This window comes from Clytia hemisphaerica, unplaced genomic scaffold, assembly GCF_902728285.1.
Source record: "Clytia hemisphaerica strain Z4C2 unplaced genomic scaffold, Clytia hemisphaerica genome assembly, whole genome shotgun sequence".
NCBI classification, from domain to species: Eukaryota; Metazoa; Cnidaria; class Hydrozoa; order Leptothecata; family Clytiidae; genus Clytia; species Clytia hemisphaerica.
This window is the reverse complement of record NW_027104240.1, coordinates 474,872-492,276: the sequence shown is the minus strand read 5'-3', so window position 1 is coordinate 492,276 and position 17,405 is coordinate 474,872. Positions and strand designations below refer to the sequence as shown.

Sequence of the window (17,405 nt, the reverse complement as noted above, 5' to 3'; positions counted from 1 at the left end):
GGTCTCCTAATCAGGAGGCGTCTCCTAATAAGGCGACTGTTCCTGACTGTATAAGCATGATCCAGGGAAATTCAGCTTACGGAGATTGGGCTGAATCGTTTAGGATCAAAAATCACCCGAAAAAAATGTAAACAGAAAAGAAACTTTGGTAGATTTTTTTTGACTTCTGACAAGTTTGAGCTGACAGAAGAAAGTTTTTGAATCTCATCTGTGGAAACTATGATGCAAACAAACAAAGTGAAAGAATTTATTGCTCAAAAGAAGGTCAAGATGTAAGTGTAATTAAATAACCTTTGCTGACTTTTTTATCAAACCAAAACAAACAGAAAGTTTCTTTCTGGTTATTCTTTTGTCTGTTTGTTTTTCTTCTCTTTTTTATCTTGCTTTTTATATGCTCTCAAAGTCCAAATACATCCAAAATAACCTTTACAATGAACAGCATGTAACCATATTTCTTTTTCATGTTTTTTAGTGTTTCTGTGGTGCCACCATCAAGTGCGAAGAAGCCAAAGTTATAATGTCACCCACCCAATCCAAAGCAACAAACACGAAAAAGACGCTCTGCCAAGCTCAAAGAAATTTACCCCTCCACCCGAAGCAAAACAGAAGAAATCTTTATATATTTTTCCAATTTCAACTGCTACAACTATGAATTAAGTAACGAGTTTCAATTCCTGCTCTTCATTCATCATCAACTATCTGACTATAATTGTACGTACAAATCAGCCTGCTAAAAACCTGATGTCACACAACCGCTGAACTTCAAACCGTTCCCCAAAATTATATAAAGCTCTTATCTTCTGGACACTGCTACTGCTTCAAGTTCTCAATCCTTTGCTGAAAAATTTTAACTGACTGGTCATCCTTCAACTTCTTCAACATTATAACGTCATAACGTTTGGTTTGATTGGTTGGATTCTAAAGAGACATCTCCCTTCCTAAAAAGGTGATATCGGTACCTTGAAATGCAAAGAAGCAGAAGAAGGAACATCTGCCAGATATGAAACACGAGACCAGGTTTGCACACTTTTTATAAGAGTGTTTTTATTGGTAATGGTGAAGACATACTGTACACTAATGTCTATATGCTCTTACAGATTATTTTTTGTTTATAAATAAAGCAGTAATTTTTTATTGGTACCTATGTAAACTATAGGAATGAAATTATGAAATTATTATTTCTATTGCAATGTTAAGTCATAATATTATATTAATTCATTGAAATGATAAGTCAAATGACATATTTTTTGTTTACGAAAGTGTTGAATAACAAATAATAGTAAAAGTAATAGAATACTCTACTATGCTTGTCTAGATTTAATTTTTGTGAAAAACATTTGTCTTGGGAAAAAACTAAGATTAAAATTGAAAGTAAGGGGAATTTATAGACCAAACCCCCAACAAGAAAACTGGAAAAGAAAAAAAGAGGTAGAAAATTTCAGAAGTAGGGGCCGAAAGTGAAATACGGAAAAATCGACATTACGTCATACGTAATAGATCGCCTTTTTTGCTTTAACCTCTTTTTTCTCTATGCCGTGAAGCTTTAGGAATCAGGCTAAAACACCTCGGATCCAGTCTAAAAACTCACGTAATAGATTCCGTACGTAATAGATAGCTTCTTGCTTAACCTCGCTATTTGAAAATATGATCTCTTTTAAGGTGTTTTTGCTATTTTTTCGCTGTTTTGACGCCATCTTAACGTTAAATTTTTTTAAGCGCCCGCCAAATTTAGTTTTTTCGTCCATCCGCCAAATTAAATTCCCTCTGAAAAAACTTTTTTGGCCATCCGCCAAATTAAATTCCCGCCAAAATTTCTTCCGTTAAGGTAGATATTTTTGGTCAAATTATAACAGTTTGCAAGTAAGACAGTTAAGGTAAGGGGTGTTTAGGTATATTTGGGAATTGTTGGGGTATATTTGGGAGTTTTCTGGATAGTACTTTGTACTATACAGGGGATGTTGGGAATATTTGGGACTTTTCTGGATAGTACTACTGTACAGGGGGTGTTGGGATGTATTGTGTAGTTTGCTGGATAGTTTTGTACTAAAGGGTTGGGTAAAATCGAAATTTGCTGCAAAGTACTGATACATACCGCTGTTTTGTACACAGACCCCCCTTGGTTTGTCTCTTAAAAATTGGCTAAGATTTGATTTAGAAAACTGACACTGACACTCTGCTTAGTAAATAAACAGTTAGAGATTGTATCAGGGAACTAATTTTGATGAATGACAGGGTAAATTGGTTTGTTGGCTTGAAATGAGTGTTTTAGACATTTGAGTTGTTGTAGAAAATGTAAGATTGAACTGACTTTCCGGAACGTTTCCTCTGCTTTCTTTTTGGACTAACCGAAAAAGTATACGGCTGCATTCAGAGGTGTATTAAAAATATCTCGTCTCCTATTGAGAGACTGTTTATAATTTGCTCAAATAAGGGAAAATAGAAAAGCAGATTCAGCTTGTTATTCGCCAAAATCAAAATGTTCAAGATTTTTGCTGCGCGCCACAACTAGTTCTCGTCAAAATAAGTTCTCCAGGCCAAAAAAAGGAATTGGTGATGCATAAAATAACAGTGACTGAAATTTGGCTTGGAGAGGTTCATTTTGGGTTCTAAAACAACCAGAAAAAACCCTCAATCAATACAAGTTGAGAAGTAAAGTAAAAAAGTTTTTTACCCTTTCTGGGGCATTTAATGATGATGTCAATTCTCGCTATTAACTCCTTCAAAGAAATTTTTAAAATATTTCAAAAATAAATTTCGATACTTTTAACTGAAAGATTATGAATGGATGGAAAGTACTTGATAACAAGATATGAGTCGTCTTTAATATTTCATCAATTAGAACCCCTAAAACGGTCATGAAAGACCAAAAATCCGTCATATAACGTCATCCATACCCAGCAACATTTTTATCTTCAAACTCGATTTCTGACAGTTTTACAATTGAATCAATTTACTATCATTGCGTTAATAATTTCTTTTACTATACTTTAGGCGTACAAACTTTCGCGAGCAGAAACTTTCGCGAGGACGAAAAATCGCGAAATTCACGACATTTACTATCGCGAATTTAACGGAAAAATATTTTTCACGAACATAAACTTTCGCGAATCAAGACGTAAAATTGAGAATTTTCACATGAAAAAATGGCTTAGAGACACAAATACTTCTTGGGTTGGCTTGAAACATTTGTCCTTTGACTTATTAGTCTTTTAGCAGGCTAAAAAGTGCCATAAAAGTTACATTTTATTCAAAGTTTGAAGTTTTACAGATTTTCTATTTTGTCAAGAATTTTTCGCAAGCATAAACTTTCGCGAATGGCCCTTCCTAGAATTTTTAAAGACATTTACTTTCGCGAAAAGGGCCAAAATTCGCGAAAATCGCAAAAGTTTCTGCTCGCGAAAGTTTCTACGCCTAAAGTACATTGGTAAAAAATTGCTCTTTATTCTTAAAAATTGAACTAGTAATTGACGAAAAAGGAAAAACAAACTTTCATTTTTATCGTCAAATCATGTAGAAACCGTCCGATTTGTATGGCGACCCGTCTTTTCTGGACTTTTATTTAATGACCTAATCAACGTTTTTACAATAGAATTTTCAATAAAAGTGATCGTTGAACTTTGAACAGCTGTTTTTCCATGTCTTAACATTCCTCTGCTGTATACGACTGATTTTACAAAAACCGTACCAAAGACGAATAAAACCGTACCCAAAGACGAATAAAACCCTATTCTTCAAGATTTTTTTTGTGGAAGTTGAGAGAAATTGAATTTTCTGGCACTATGCATTTTTTTGTGAAGAAGGGTACTCTTTTTTTCCCTAAAATCCAATTGACATGACCCAATTTCGCAGCAAATCAAGGCAAAATATTTCAAAGCTATAAAAAATGTTCTGTTTATGGAACTAAAAGAAAAAGAGTTCTGTAGCAGTCATTTGGGAGAATGTGACAACACAGCTGTTACCTAGGTAAAATAAAATTTATTTCCCAACAACTAACAGTTAGTCACACTAACAACATCAGTCATCTACAGGATACATTTCAACAACAAAGATGAGAGTTACCTGAATCAAGTTCGCAAGACAATATTAATTAAAACTTGAAAGTTGGAAACAAAATAAAACGTGCAGCATCCAAAATCAACCAACCAAAATTTGTCATTCAATTCCCGAGACAGCGCTTCGATTTTTAAGGCCTTGTTTATACGCTAAAGTTAAAACAATTACGCACATGTAAATGGGTTATTGTTTGAGGTCCGGCAAAATTTCCGGGAGATAGCCTATCCGGCAGTGCGCGGGACGCTAGTGTGGCTAACTGACTAAAATCAACAAAGTTCAAAGATTTTTAAACAACTGCAGTTTTAAAATTATTATTCTTAAATTTTATCACATTCACTTTGTTTGGACAAGCATTTCTTAATAAAGCCTTGTAAAAATTGAAAGTTATTACAAAAAATCTACAGGAAAAATATTCTTAAAGTCCTTCTTGTAGTTTATATCCAGGGCCTTTTGGTGGCTCAGTTAATGAGGTTAAACCTCCAGCTGGCTCACTTGTGAATCTTCCATTCCTTGGTCCTGGTGCTGGTGTTCGTCCAGCAGCCAGATCATCAAGAATTTCCTCAATGTCACTTGGTTTCAAGTCCTCGTAATAAAGATCATTAATTTGAACCATGGGGGCATTTACACAAGCTCCCAAACATTCTACTTCTGAAAGGGTGAATAATTTATCTTTGGTTGTTTCACCAACACCAATCTTCAATTTCTTCTGGATAGCTTCCATGATCGAATCAGAATCACAAAGCATGCATGGAGTTGTTGTACATATTTGGACATGGTATTTTCCAACAGGTTCTCTATTGAACATTGTGTAGAATGTTGCAACTTCATAAACCCTCATTTCTGGCATATTCAGCATCTTAGCAACAAAGTTCATACCTGAGAGTGGTACCCATCCAATTTGGCGCTGTACCAAATCAAGAAGTGGAATTGTAGCTGCTGCTTCATGACCTTTGGGATAGTTAGAAATAATCACTTCAGCACGTTTCTTGTTAGCTTCAGTGAAGTCAAATGGGGTGTCAGGGTTGTTGTAGTCAGTATCTCTGTGAACGAATAGTTTATCCGAGGCTGCAGGTGCAGATATGAACAAATTTCTTTTTGGAATTTTGGAAATTTCAGCAAAAACTCTCCTCACCACTTGACTCGCCATCTTGGACTTTGTTTATGTTTCATAAATTGACTTGGTTAAACATCCACACGCCTCTTTTAGACTATTCGAATCTAATAACTTTTAGTAAGTGTGACCGTGCCAGCGATATTGATAAGGGCCTGTCTTCATCGAATAGAAATTGTTTATTCGTTCGATGTATACAGAGTTTTAATAATTTTTTTCAGCGCGAAAATTTTCAAAAAGCGTGGCCTGCAAGAATTTCAATCGCACCACACAGCCAACAGCACAGCAGCACATATCTGTCTGGTTTCAGTTCATTTCGGTCAGTTTCATTAATCATGGCAGAAAACAATGTCAATCAGGTAGAAAATTAATTTTTCAAGGAAAGTACCCTCTTAATCATCGTCAAGTTAACCAGCAGTAGGATAATCATCTGAAATCATTTATTAAAATATATAAAACACTGTGTCAATCATCAATGTCCAGAATGTCAGAAATGTATCCATCATTTCCACCACAAGCAAGCAAAATAAATACCGTCAAGAATCATTAATTCAGTCTAATACAAGCTACAATCATGGTAGAAACATATTGAGATTTTGGTGTATTTTAGCGTTTTCAGAATTTAAAAGTTTGGGCGAGAGAATAGTTTGTTTGGGAGAACGCAACGACATATTGACTCAGTCATTAGTAAAAAACTTTTGAAAGGGGGAGGGTTGCGACCCTTCTAAAGAGTGATTTTTTATGCTTAATTAACATCCTGCTATAACCTGTGTAAAGTTAACATTTTCAATAGCATCATGGCGTATTCTTTGTTTTAAAGTGTACATAGTAGGAGTAAATCTGGCGCCAGCTACTCTGAGCCAATGCGCCAAGACCAATCTCGAGTCTGCGCCGGAGATATCCAAAGCAACCAAAGCAGCAAAATTTCAAAACAAATGTTTCTGCTCGCAGTCTAATCTACCATTTTAGAATCTCATATTTGCACACTAGCGAGTAGTTTTGGCGAATTAGTCCTGGACAGAATCACGTGTAAATAAAACAGCGTGCTTGGATAATAAAAAATCATGCGCGAGTATAAATTTTAAGATGGCGGGAATAGACCTTTTTGCCGCCTTTCCATCTGCCATATTGAATTGTATGCAAAAATTATGGTGGCCGAATTGCTGTGGTGAAATTCCATTAGAAAGTATGCAAAACATATGCAAAAAGAAAGTGTTAATATAATACTTACATGCATACTCTCGGGTGCCTAATAAACGTACATGTACGTGTTTTGAAAGTTTAATGTGTGTACTCCGTCTTGGTGGAATTTTTTAATGGCATGAAAACAGAATATGCAATGTCTTTAAGAACAAATTTCTAAAATGCTTTTGTTGTTCCTTAAATATTTCTTTTTGGATTAAGAAATTCCATCTTATATTGTTCTAATAATTATAAAATTTATTTATAAGATGCTTTGTTGTCTTTTTTTTTCTTTGTGTAAACTTGCATATGTTTTGCATACACGTTGTCGTTTTTTTTTAATAAGGAACCTTAACTTTGCTCTGAGCCTGGAGTTCCTTATTTTTCCAGAGCATTTCAGCCTCAAAGTTCCTTATCGAGTTCCTTATTTACATAGCTGCTCAGTTTGGATAACCATCTCTTACTGTTCCTTAAAACTTGTTTTCTTATTCTCAGCCTGAGCAGTTCCTAAACAATTCCTTATTTTTTGAACCATTTTCAGCCTTGAGTTCCTTATAAACGTGTTCCTTATAAAAAAAAACATGTACTTTCCAACTAAATCCAACCACGGCTTTTTCGTTCCTCTATTTTTGCATATTATTCAAGATGGTGGATGGAAAGGGGAAAAGGTCTATTCAGATGTTTCTTGATGGCCAATTGACATCTAGCTAATCTCAAATTTTAATAATGATATTAAACATAACTATACATGACATCACTTATGATTAGGAGATATACATTTTACAATCTTTTGATAATATTTAATTTCCTGCTTGTTATACTTGCATCCACCAAAGTGTGGAGTAATTAGTTATGTAAAAGACTGTTGCCTTCGCTAAAAGGAGTATTGCTATTTTAGCACTTCAACTTTCTTTCATTGAATTGAATATTTCAATTTGGAGGGGTTTGATGGCTCCTAGGCTATATTCCAAGCCTTATTGGAGCAAATTTGAGCTTTAAAATCCTGACATCCTAAGAGACACCGTCCTGATATGAAATCAAATATGTCAATAAGAATGTCCTGGGTTGAAAATTTTCTGAAAAATTAATTAGCAAGAGAGACTCTTTTTAGGTACCCAAGATTGATTTGGCATTACACCATTGCAAAATATTTTTCATGGAAATTAACCTTTTCTAATGCTAATGTAATCTAAATAGGAAACAAATATTGAATTCTATTCTCTTTTGCTCATACATTTTAAATTTCAAGATAAGAACAGCTATTAATAAAATAAATGTAAATTGATATTGACATATTTAATGATGTCATAATCAATGCATACTCCACCTCCAGAGCACAGAAGGTTCTTATTTTATTTTCAATTTTTCACACAGACTCAACATATTCTCACTTTTAAATCTCTTGGCCTTGGGATTTCTCCAAAAGCCGATTAAAATAAGATATTTTTACATACTCCACAAAATACTTCATTTACAAAATATCCTCATTGATGTAACTCTGAAACATATTATATTCAACAAACTTCGAAACCTTAAAATTTTTAAAATTTACATAATTTCGAACACTTTGAGGGGTCCATCAATTTCATCCACTGATATTTTACAAATTACATAGCTGTTTTAAGATAACGATCGCAAATGTCATAATCAATTTTGTCAGTGCTGTAAATTTTTAACAATCTCCTTTTCATTGGATAAATGCCATCAAAATATACAAAATTGGATGATTACACATAGATTTACCCCTGCAAATACAGCTTAGATTCTTATTCATTATGTCTATAAATTGAAGCTGGTAAAGACAATTGCATGGGTTAGGCGAACCCTAAAAATATTTTTGTTTCCGGTCCACCGGGTGACGAAAAAACCACTCACCCGGCCGGCCGCAAAAAATTTTTTTTTGCTAAATTTCGATCCCAAAACTCGATTTTTTAAAGCACTCGTAGAAGTTAAAATGATGGTCTTCTTTACCTTAAATCTGTAGTAACTTGACACTGCTACAGGCTTCGGCATAAGAAAAATTCAAGTGTGATCATCGCACGCCTAGATTTTGATTTATAGTGGTCTAGGCGTGCGATTATTCAAATACTTAATTTTCATCGTTTATATTTTCAATTGTGTTACAATATCTCTAAGAACTGGACACTCTCTTTCATTTTGAATATTTATCTTCAATTGCTAAAGGCTCTAAACTGTGATTACGAAGTGAACCTTTTTGAGAAAAAAGTAGAGTGAGAGAAACATTTCCCCAATTTTTTAAATCCTCACTTTATGAATGTTTCTTTTTATTTTACTCACAAGTCAGCATGATTCCATTTATAAAAACAAAGATGTTTACTTACTGAAAAGTCCCCACTTTGTGAATGTTTCTATTTATTTTACTCATAAATCAGCATGATTCTTTTATAAAAACCAAGTTGTATATAAAATAACATTCTTAAAAGTTGAGTTGCAAGCAAGAATTAAAACAAAAACAATGCAGGATTTAGTTTGAGATGAATAAAATTTCATTTCTATAACAATGATCAGGATAAAACCTTCATTCCAAGTGATTTCTAGGCGTGCATTTTACAGTAGAATATAAAATATCACGTGCGATAAATCACACGCCTCAAAAACTGATTCACTAAAGTTTTCCAAACAAACAAACTAACCCTAGCCCTAACAATGATGTACAAAAAAAAATGCGGCCGGGTGACGACGAAATAAATTTTCACCCGGCCGGTGGACCGGAAACAAAAAATTTTTTCGGGTTCGCCTTACTGGCGATTAATGGGTTTTTTAAGCTATCTTCAGTTATAATAAAAGGTAGAAATAACTGAACATGGAAAGGGTTCAATTTTATGTTTAGATTTCCATTTCCATTTATATTGGATCTCCTTGCATGGTTTATAGACCATTCAATGACCCAAATAGCTCAAAATATTCTATTGTTTCTTGCTATAGATGGCCACATTTTTTCTTTTTTCACACTTTCCTTTCATGAAAAGTTGGACCCCATTCAGTAGGGTAGGCTCTAATCCCATACAGACCCAAGGATATTCCATCTCACCTGAGTGGGTTAGGCCTTAGCCCCACTCCATTTGAAAACTCCTTAAGTGGGATTTCGGCAAGTTTGGCTGGTTCGGTTCTCATATGAACAGAATCCTTTTTTCATGCAAAATAGTATAAAGGAGAGATGAATCTCAAATGAGATCCCAGTCTGTTGGCCTGCTTCCATGTTAATGGCCCCTTTATTTCAATATCCTTATCTTGGCCTTTATTGATTATTTAATTGTTGGTTCATTTCAGTTGATATGATTATTTTTTAGGCAAAGACCAAGGTTGCAGATAAAGAGCAAAGTAAGAGCTTAACTTTAGTTGAGTAAGAAAATAGGGCTAGATTTGTATGCTCTTTTTATAAGAATAACCTTTATAGAAATATTATGGTTAGTTTTTTGAGTTAAAACTTTTGAGTTTAGAACACTAGAGAAAAAGAATCTTCCTCAGACTAACTATTCCAGACTCTATTCTCATGAAAAGCAGGTATTTTTTTCTTTAAGTTTTTATCTTATGATCAAGATTATTACTAATGTCTGTCCAGATATAATTGGCAGTGGAAACAAGAATGCCTGTAACTTTTGATAGTCAAATATAATATAGTTTCGAAATAATAAATGATACCAATAGCAATAATACCAATGCACCAACACTTAACATTTTCCAACGTTTAATTGCACAGTTCAAAAAAGATAACATGACCCCCGTTTTTAGTAATAAGTTGGAGATTTGATATTTCACAGAAAAATGCTACCAAGGGGTATTTCGGGTCCCATATCTTCTGAAGGACTTTTTTTTGTGTTGCCTTTTTAAATTCTAACAAGGTTCTTAACGGTTTAAAAGACTGTTAAATTAGAAAAAAATCAATTTTTGCATAAAAAATGCAACCGCATCGAAAAATCGCGAAATTTACCAAATAACCATTCACTGCCAAGTCTAAAAAATTTTTAACAAATATATTGGAATGAAATTCTTAAAAAATTAACGAATTTTCAATGCTGAAAATTGACATCAATTACTTATGGCCCAAGTTGGAAAATAACTCAGAAAGCCAAATAGAATTAAAAATTCCAGTAGTCTTAAAAATTCAAAAATAAGAAAAAAAGAGAAATGTTCCGAAAAAATTCTAAAATAAAATGAGTTAAAAATAAATTTGAAGTTAAAGGAAGCAAAATAAACCGTTAGAAATGTAAAATGACGTCAAAATTCCAAAAATGACTCGGGATAAATAACTCGGTTTTTTTCGTAATTCGGTTTTTTTAACTCGGAAAAAATAACTCGGGAATTCCGGGCCTCTGACTTTATAACCTTAGAACTTCATTCTAGAACTACTAATAAGCAGTTTTTTTATTATTAGGTTCTCAATCATCAAGTGGCGAGCAAAATCAACAATCAGAGATGAACTTTCAGAATGTCACTGAAGCATGCCAAGGTTATTTTTGAAATTTATTTGAAACATGTCAGAAGCTTTTTTCAGTATAATGAAAAGGGAATTTCGGCGTGGAATTCTGGGCAAGGGAGCCAGTGTGAGATATATAAATAGCCGTATCAAAAGCGCAAATTGGGCTAACTTGTTTTTTCTGATTTTATTATAACCTTGCTTTAAAATGGAGGGGGTTAATCTAAAGAATCCTACATCTACTAAAAATAGACAAAAAGAAGGACAAATTTCATAAAAAATGACATATTGCGCATCCACAACCCCGACCCTGTTAGTTTGTCCATGTTTATCACAGGATTTAACTACATATGGCTAAAAGAAAGAGAAATTACGCATGCGTGTTATAATGCAGGATTTTTTAGAGGAACAGACTGAAATTGAGGCGAATATATTGAATTTTTAGTATTTGTTGATTTATGATGTAATCATTTTTATTGCATCTTTAGGAATCAAGCAAGAGTTTGCTTATTCATTTTCAAAATGGGCGGCAGCCTTTCAGTAAGTGAATTTAAACTACAAAAATCAATTTAAAATGAAACATAAAAAGGGACTAATATTAAAATTTGACCGTTCACAAAGACATTCCCATAGACTTTTTTACGTTTTACTTACCTTGAGGGAATTAATTTTGGCGAGCATGAAAATCCTAAAAAATTTTGATCTCAACAATAACGAATTTTTTTAAGTACTTTAATGGGATAAATTTTCGCGGGAATTAATTTTCGCGGATTTCCCGGATTTCCCGGATTTGGGTGTCATCCGCGAAAATAAGTCCCATTGGAAATTTGAAAAAGGCCCATCCGCGAAAATTAGTTTCAGCAAAAAATTAGTTTCAGCGAAAAATTTGAATTTTTTTTGCAATCCGCGAAATTTCTATTTTTATCGTTTTTTATTTTTTTTCTACATGAGGGCACGCAACCCTCGAAAAAGGTCAAATCCTCGATATGCTTGTTAGCAAAAAATCGTTTTCCTCAAAATTTTCTTCACAAATTTAGAAACTTGGAAAAGGTATTGGAAAATTTTTTATCTAAAGTGATCGCTTATTAAAAGCTTTTCAATGCAAGAGGGTAATCCAACTGGCTTGAAATTTAACATTTAAAATGATATGTAAGAAAAGGAGGGAAAACGGAAAACAAAATTCTTAATTTCCTGGAAAAAATTTATTTCAATGTTTTGACCCTTTTCAAAAATTTTAATTTGTACCCCAATCCGCGAAATTAAATCCCCGCGAAAAATCAGGAAATCCCTCATCCGCGAAAATTAATCCCCGCGAAATCTTAAAATTTTGCGGATGAGCTCAACCGCGAAATTTAATCACCGCAAAGATTTATCCCATTAAAGTAGTCTAAAGGTACACTATTTCCATTTTACTAAGTGTGTAAGGTTCTGGGTTGATTCTCAAATTAGGTCTAACCTATTTAAAAAATAGTACTTTTTACCTCTGCTTAATGTTTGTCGATTTAAAGCGTAAACAATGGTCAGCTAAACCAAAGAGAATCTCTCTACTGTGGTAATTGTTCTAAGAATATTTTAATATCAGAAAATCATACAATGTTTTGATATCCTATTATATCCTATGAGATGGTGCCTCTCTGCCTAATGTTTATCAGTTGAAGCATAGACTGAACTGAACTGACAACTAGAGCCAAAGGGAGAAAAACTGTTATAAGAATACTATAAGGAGTTTTATTTGAATCATAAAATCTTGAAGTCCTACTTTTGTGTTTTTAGAGAAAGTGAAAAGATCGACATGTTTTTCGAGAAAAGGTTGGATGAGCTTATTCAAGAAGCAGAAAAAGCCGAAGACATTTTGAAATCACAGAAGGCAGCTTTAAAAGAGAAATTAAGATGTTTGACAAAGACATTAAATCAAGTTGTAGAAAATGAAAGTTAAAATAAATATAATGCAGAATCTTTAGTCAAATTTTGTTCTTAATAAAATAGAGTTCGATCCCAGGGAAGGGGTGCTCGATTTAAAAAGTTTAGATTCTAAAGTCCCCTTGGTCGGTCCCTTACCTTGGTAGTACCCTTATAGAATATTTTAAATGAAATCTTAGCTCAAAGTATTTGTTTATTTATCATATATAGTTTTATGTGTTTGTTATTTGATGTCTAAATGTTATTTGTCAACAAGCTTGGGAATGGGATTCAAATGTAAATTTTGATTAAGCTAGAGAAAATTCTGGTTCTCAACTTAAGGTTGAAAAACTTGTTAGGCTATAGCGCAGGGTACAAAAATCTCCCCATTCAAACATTTCTTCTTTAAAAAATAACTATCTAGACTCTAAACCAAGGAAGGTTCATGATTTGTCACTTTTTCCTCCAAAAAGACCTCAGGCTAGATAGGATTCAAAGCATAAGGAAAAGTCTTGTTAAGAGAATTTAGAAAAAAAAAAGAGTCATCTAAGGTTATATTATTATGGTTTTTGTTTTGAAACTACCTAATTTGTAATTTGGATGACCGAGTCTTTATTTTTTTATTTAACCCTATTCAACCTAGGCTTTTAGGGGCGATTCAGAACTAGGGGGGCTTTCCTGTACCACCCCTTAACTTTTGATCTAGTGGGTCTTTTTGGATGAAATTTGGCACACAAGATCCTTGTAGCATAAGGTAACTTCTACGTGACTCATCATGCCCAGAAAGTGAGCAAAAACCGAAAATTTCCTTTATTCTTATAAATAGCTATTGTATTCTAACAAAGGCTTTAGAAAAAGTTGCCTGAGTTTAAAGTGCTTATTTTATCCTAAATATTCAATAAATTACGGTTTAAACGAAATATTTGACATTAAAAATAAATTTGTATTGGAAAAGTGTCAATTTTTGTGACCCCTTACTGTCCGAAATGTCATCATGCTCAAGTTGTGAAAATTATTAGGTGTCAATTTTTTTTTAATTTTAAAGGTAAATAAAAGTTAGGAATTTACAAAAAATTTCCTGGCAAAAGCTCTATTATTGCAGGAGCTATTACCAATAATTTAACCTCCGAACAGAAACAGCCCCACCCGCCAGACTGAATAGGTTTAATATTATTTTTTCTTTAACGCTCATTTTTCTTTTAGGATGAAAAGATTACAAAAAAATTACAAACAACATTTCCCATCAAAATTCTGAATGATTTTAATAAATGAATTCTTTGGATTTGGGTGAATTTGCTAATCATTGTGATGCATTAATTTGGTGAGTTTTTTTTCAATCATACATTGATATGACTTCGAATAAATGTCCCCTTCTTTTAAACACCCCTCCCAAAAGGAAAAATTTTCAATAAACGGCCCCTTAGACAAACGCCCGCTTCAAATAAACTCCCCCTTCTAGCTCTGTGTTTATTTGAAAAACCTTTACAGGAAGATTCATATAGAGGAAAATTAAAATATGTGTTAATAATTGTATTCTTTCAGTATTCGAACTAGTTTTGACCAACTTTTACATCTCTAGAATGGCATATTTGAACTGAAACATAATAAAAGGCGGAAGAAGGCGCCCATTCACTTTATTCAAATGCCTTTTGTTAAAGAATATTCAATAAATGTCCCTCTTTTTATGTACGCCCCTCTCGAATTAATGTACCTTCTAAAATCCAAAAAATTAATGAACACCCGGACCGTTTATTCGAAGTAATACGGTATAACTTTTAACAGAATTTGAATAAGCTTGCAAATCTGTGCTTGTTGAATGAAATGTTCGATTTTAGGAGACTTCAGGGTTCTTTTCCAAACACAGGAATGTCGACATTAAAGTAATTATAAAATTCAGCTTTTCAATCACTTAATTGGAGATCATTATTGAATGAAGCGTTTATTAAATACTTTGAGGAATAGAGGTTTGACAAAAAAATTCAAAATTGATTCTGATTCTCATTTTTGCTGTAAAATAGAATAACGGTGTATGGAAAAAAATAACGATGAAATTAGGAAAAATCCCAAATCTTTCGATAAAATTGATAATAAATATTGATCTTAGCAGAGATTGTTTACTTTACTAAGTTGTTTTCGACATCAGTTCTGTCCTCATAATTTCTTCGGTCTTTGAATCTGTGTTCATTTTCCCACTGTTTCTTAAGGGACAGTAAGAGAGCCATATTTTGAAATTCCTTTGGTAACGTCACCATTTGTGATTCTTGGCCAGTTTCTCGAAGCTGCGATAGTTCTTCTCTTTCTTCATCGTTGAATTCTTCTCTCAGCTCTTTTTGAAGTTGCCTTTTCTGTTGTTGATCTTCCATTTGTTTTTGTTGTTGTTGTGGAACTTCTTGTTGCTGTTGTTCTATCAGGTCTTGTTCAAGAGCTTCTGTTTTCAATTTGTGATGGCTTTGCTGTGGGCTTTTTTCATGTTGTTTTAATATTCCCTGTGGTAGTTCTTGTGGCAGCTCTGGATATCTTTGTTGTTGTTCTGGTTGTCTTTGATGTTTTTGTGTTCCTTTTTGTTGCTGTTGATTTTGAGATAGTTGTTGTCCAGCTTGCATCAAGGTTGTGTCAACAGCCTTGTCAATCGGTTGTCTATTGCCATTGGTAAGTTTTCCCTCATTCATTTCATTGTAATTTTGGTGGGAAGTTTCCTCCTGTCCAGCAGTTCGATCATTGTATCCAAAGTTTTCTGATATGAAGGTTTTCTGGTAACCTTTGGAGTTCATTGTTCCCCTGTTGACCAATAGGAGAAGATCTTTAGATACTGACACTCCTCTTTTGGTTTCTGGCTTCTGGCAACCATACCAGCGACGGTACGGACATTTTGGTGTGCTTTTTATAATATTGAGTGGCGTATTATGAACTAACATCCAATAAAGGGATAATATCAGAATGCTTTTTAATGACATAGCCTTGTTTTCTCTTATCACGTTTTTATATTATTTTTGTTCCTTATCTTCGATTAAGTATCTTGTTGTTGTCGATGGGTGTTATTTTCTTCTTCTTCTTCGCCAAGTTAAATAAGAGTTCTATAGTGGCTGCCTTTTTATCTTATCAAAGATGTAACTCTTCCTTTTTAACCAATACACAATCAAGTTGAATGTTTTCTTCTTTTCTTGACACACAAAGTCTTGTTTTATTTGCTTCGCATGGGAATTTACCCGAATGACGGTTAGAAAAAGATACCTCAATACATTGATTTTCATATCGGACGTCATTAAGAAAAGGAAAAACCACTCACAATAGTTTTAGGTGTTAAAGTACTTTTCAAAAATCCAACAGTATCGAAATTTCACACAGTGGCTTTTTAAGCTTTTCGTTTTAACACTTCACCTACAGTTTGAAAACATCTTTTGAACGTTGTCTGAATGCTCTGACTTTTTGTTTTTCGTTGAAAATCGCTTGAAACCAGGAAAATTTTATAACCTTAATTTTTCGATCATAATGAATAATGAATTTCATACCCTAAGGTATATATAGTTTATGGGCGTAAAACGTCGGCCATATTTTTATCATCATTTTTATTATGACTCATCGCCTTTTGACTTAAAAGTGAACCATATTAATTTTAAAGTACATCCAGAAAACGCCTCTTTTTACTGGCCATTGTCAAAAGCTCATGGTTCGAAACTGCTTCTCTTTTATACATTGCCTTTGTTGGTTCAGAAATGAAAAGAAAAAAACTCGCAAAGTATAAACCTTTCGAAATTGAAATATTATTTATTTATTTTATTGTTTTTGTAAATGAGCCTTTACTATCCACCTGCGATTTTTTCGGGTATTAGGGCATTCCATATTATACATGGGGGGAGGGGTGGACGAACATTTCCAGGGATATACGAAGAGAATTTCTAGAGAATCATTTTCCCAAGGGGTAAAAAATTATTTTAAATTTTCCACGGGGTGAAACACAAAATTTAGTTTATCCACCGTCAGGTATGGAAAAAAATTTCGAAGTTTTTTTTGTAAATAACATTTTCCAGAAATTTCTAATCTATTAAAAAAGTTTCGAAAATCGCGAGTTTATACCCACGGGATTTGCTGCCTTTAAAAAAGACGAGTGATTCAACTTTTAAAAACAAGTTTATTTATAACAAAGATCGTTGAATTTAGTACCCACCTACCAGTTTTCCACGCACAGCATTACCGGATTTAAATAATAAATGAACATTATTTTGGTTATATCGACCTACTTTTCCGCTTCAAAATTTCGAAATTTCTACCTTCCAACTTATTTCACACGTTACGTCACTAGAATACATTTTTTTTAAAGAAAATCCAACATTTTTTAAGCCTTCTGATTTTTTGAGTTTTAAGCCTAAACCCTTTTTAGAATTGTTCCTAATTTCACTATTTTGTGAGTATTTTGTGTTTTTCCTTAAGAAGTTGTGTGTTTAGAGACCATTTTAAGCCCTAAAATGTTCTTAACACTTGTTCTTAATTGTTTTGGCCATTGACGCCTTATGTAATTTATCTTATTTACTTTATCTTAATAAAAGACGTGTAGTTTTAGCGTTGGAGCATTCTATTTGTTTTCTTTCTTTATTCTGACACTTTCTGCTAGGGCCCTTTACTTAGCTGCTAAAACCTTTAACTATTCAATCATATTCCAGATTTAGTACATTAATTCAAGTACACGTCTTTTTTTACAAGAATAGTGTGCTTTTGGATGATGGT

General features: G+C 33.3%; 2 protein-coding genes across 2 annotated transcripts; one reads left to right on the top strand and one right to left on the bottom strand.

Annotated features, from left to right (window-relative positions):
* Positions 1 to 4,348: 4,348 nt before the first annotated feature.
* LOC136816287 (NADH dehydrogenase [ubiquinone] flavoprotein 2, mitochondrial-like) lies at positions 4,349 to 5,244 on the bottom strand. Its single transcript, XM_067072616.1, has one exon. The coding sequence runs from the start codon at positions 5,198 to 5,200 to the stop codon at positions 4,469 to 4,471; it is 732 nt and encodes a 243-aa protein (XP_066928717.1). The 5' UTR covers positions 5,201 to 5,244; the 3' UTR covers positions 4,349 to 4,468.
* A 143-nt stretch (positions 5,245 to 5,387) lies between these two features.
* Positions 5,388 to 12,744, top strand: LOC136816288 (uncharacterized). The gene is made up of 5 exons (XM_067072617.1): positions 5,388 to 5,523; positions 9,658 to 9,688; positions 10,743 to 10,817; positions 11,273 to 11,324; positions 12,558 to 12,744. The coding sequence occupies exons 1-5, from the start codon at positions 5,500 to 5,502 to the stop codon at positions 12,718 to 12,720; spliced, it is 345 nt and encodes a 114-aa protein (XP_066928718.1). The 5' UTR covers positions 5,388 to 5,499; the 3' UTR covers positions 12,721 to 12,744.
* Positions 12,745 to 17,405: the final 4,661 nt, after the last annotated feature.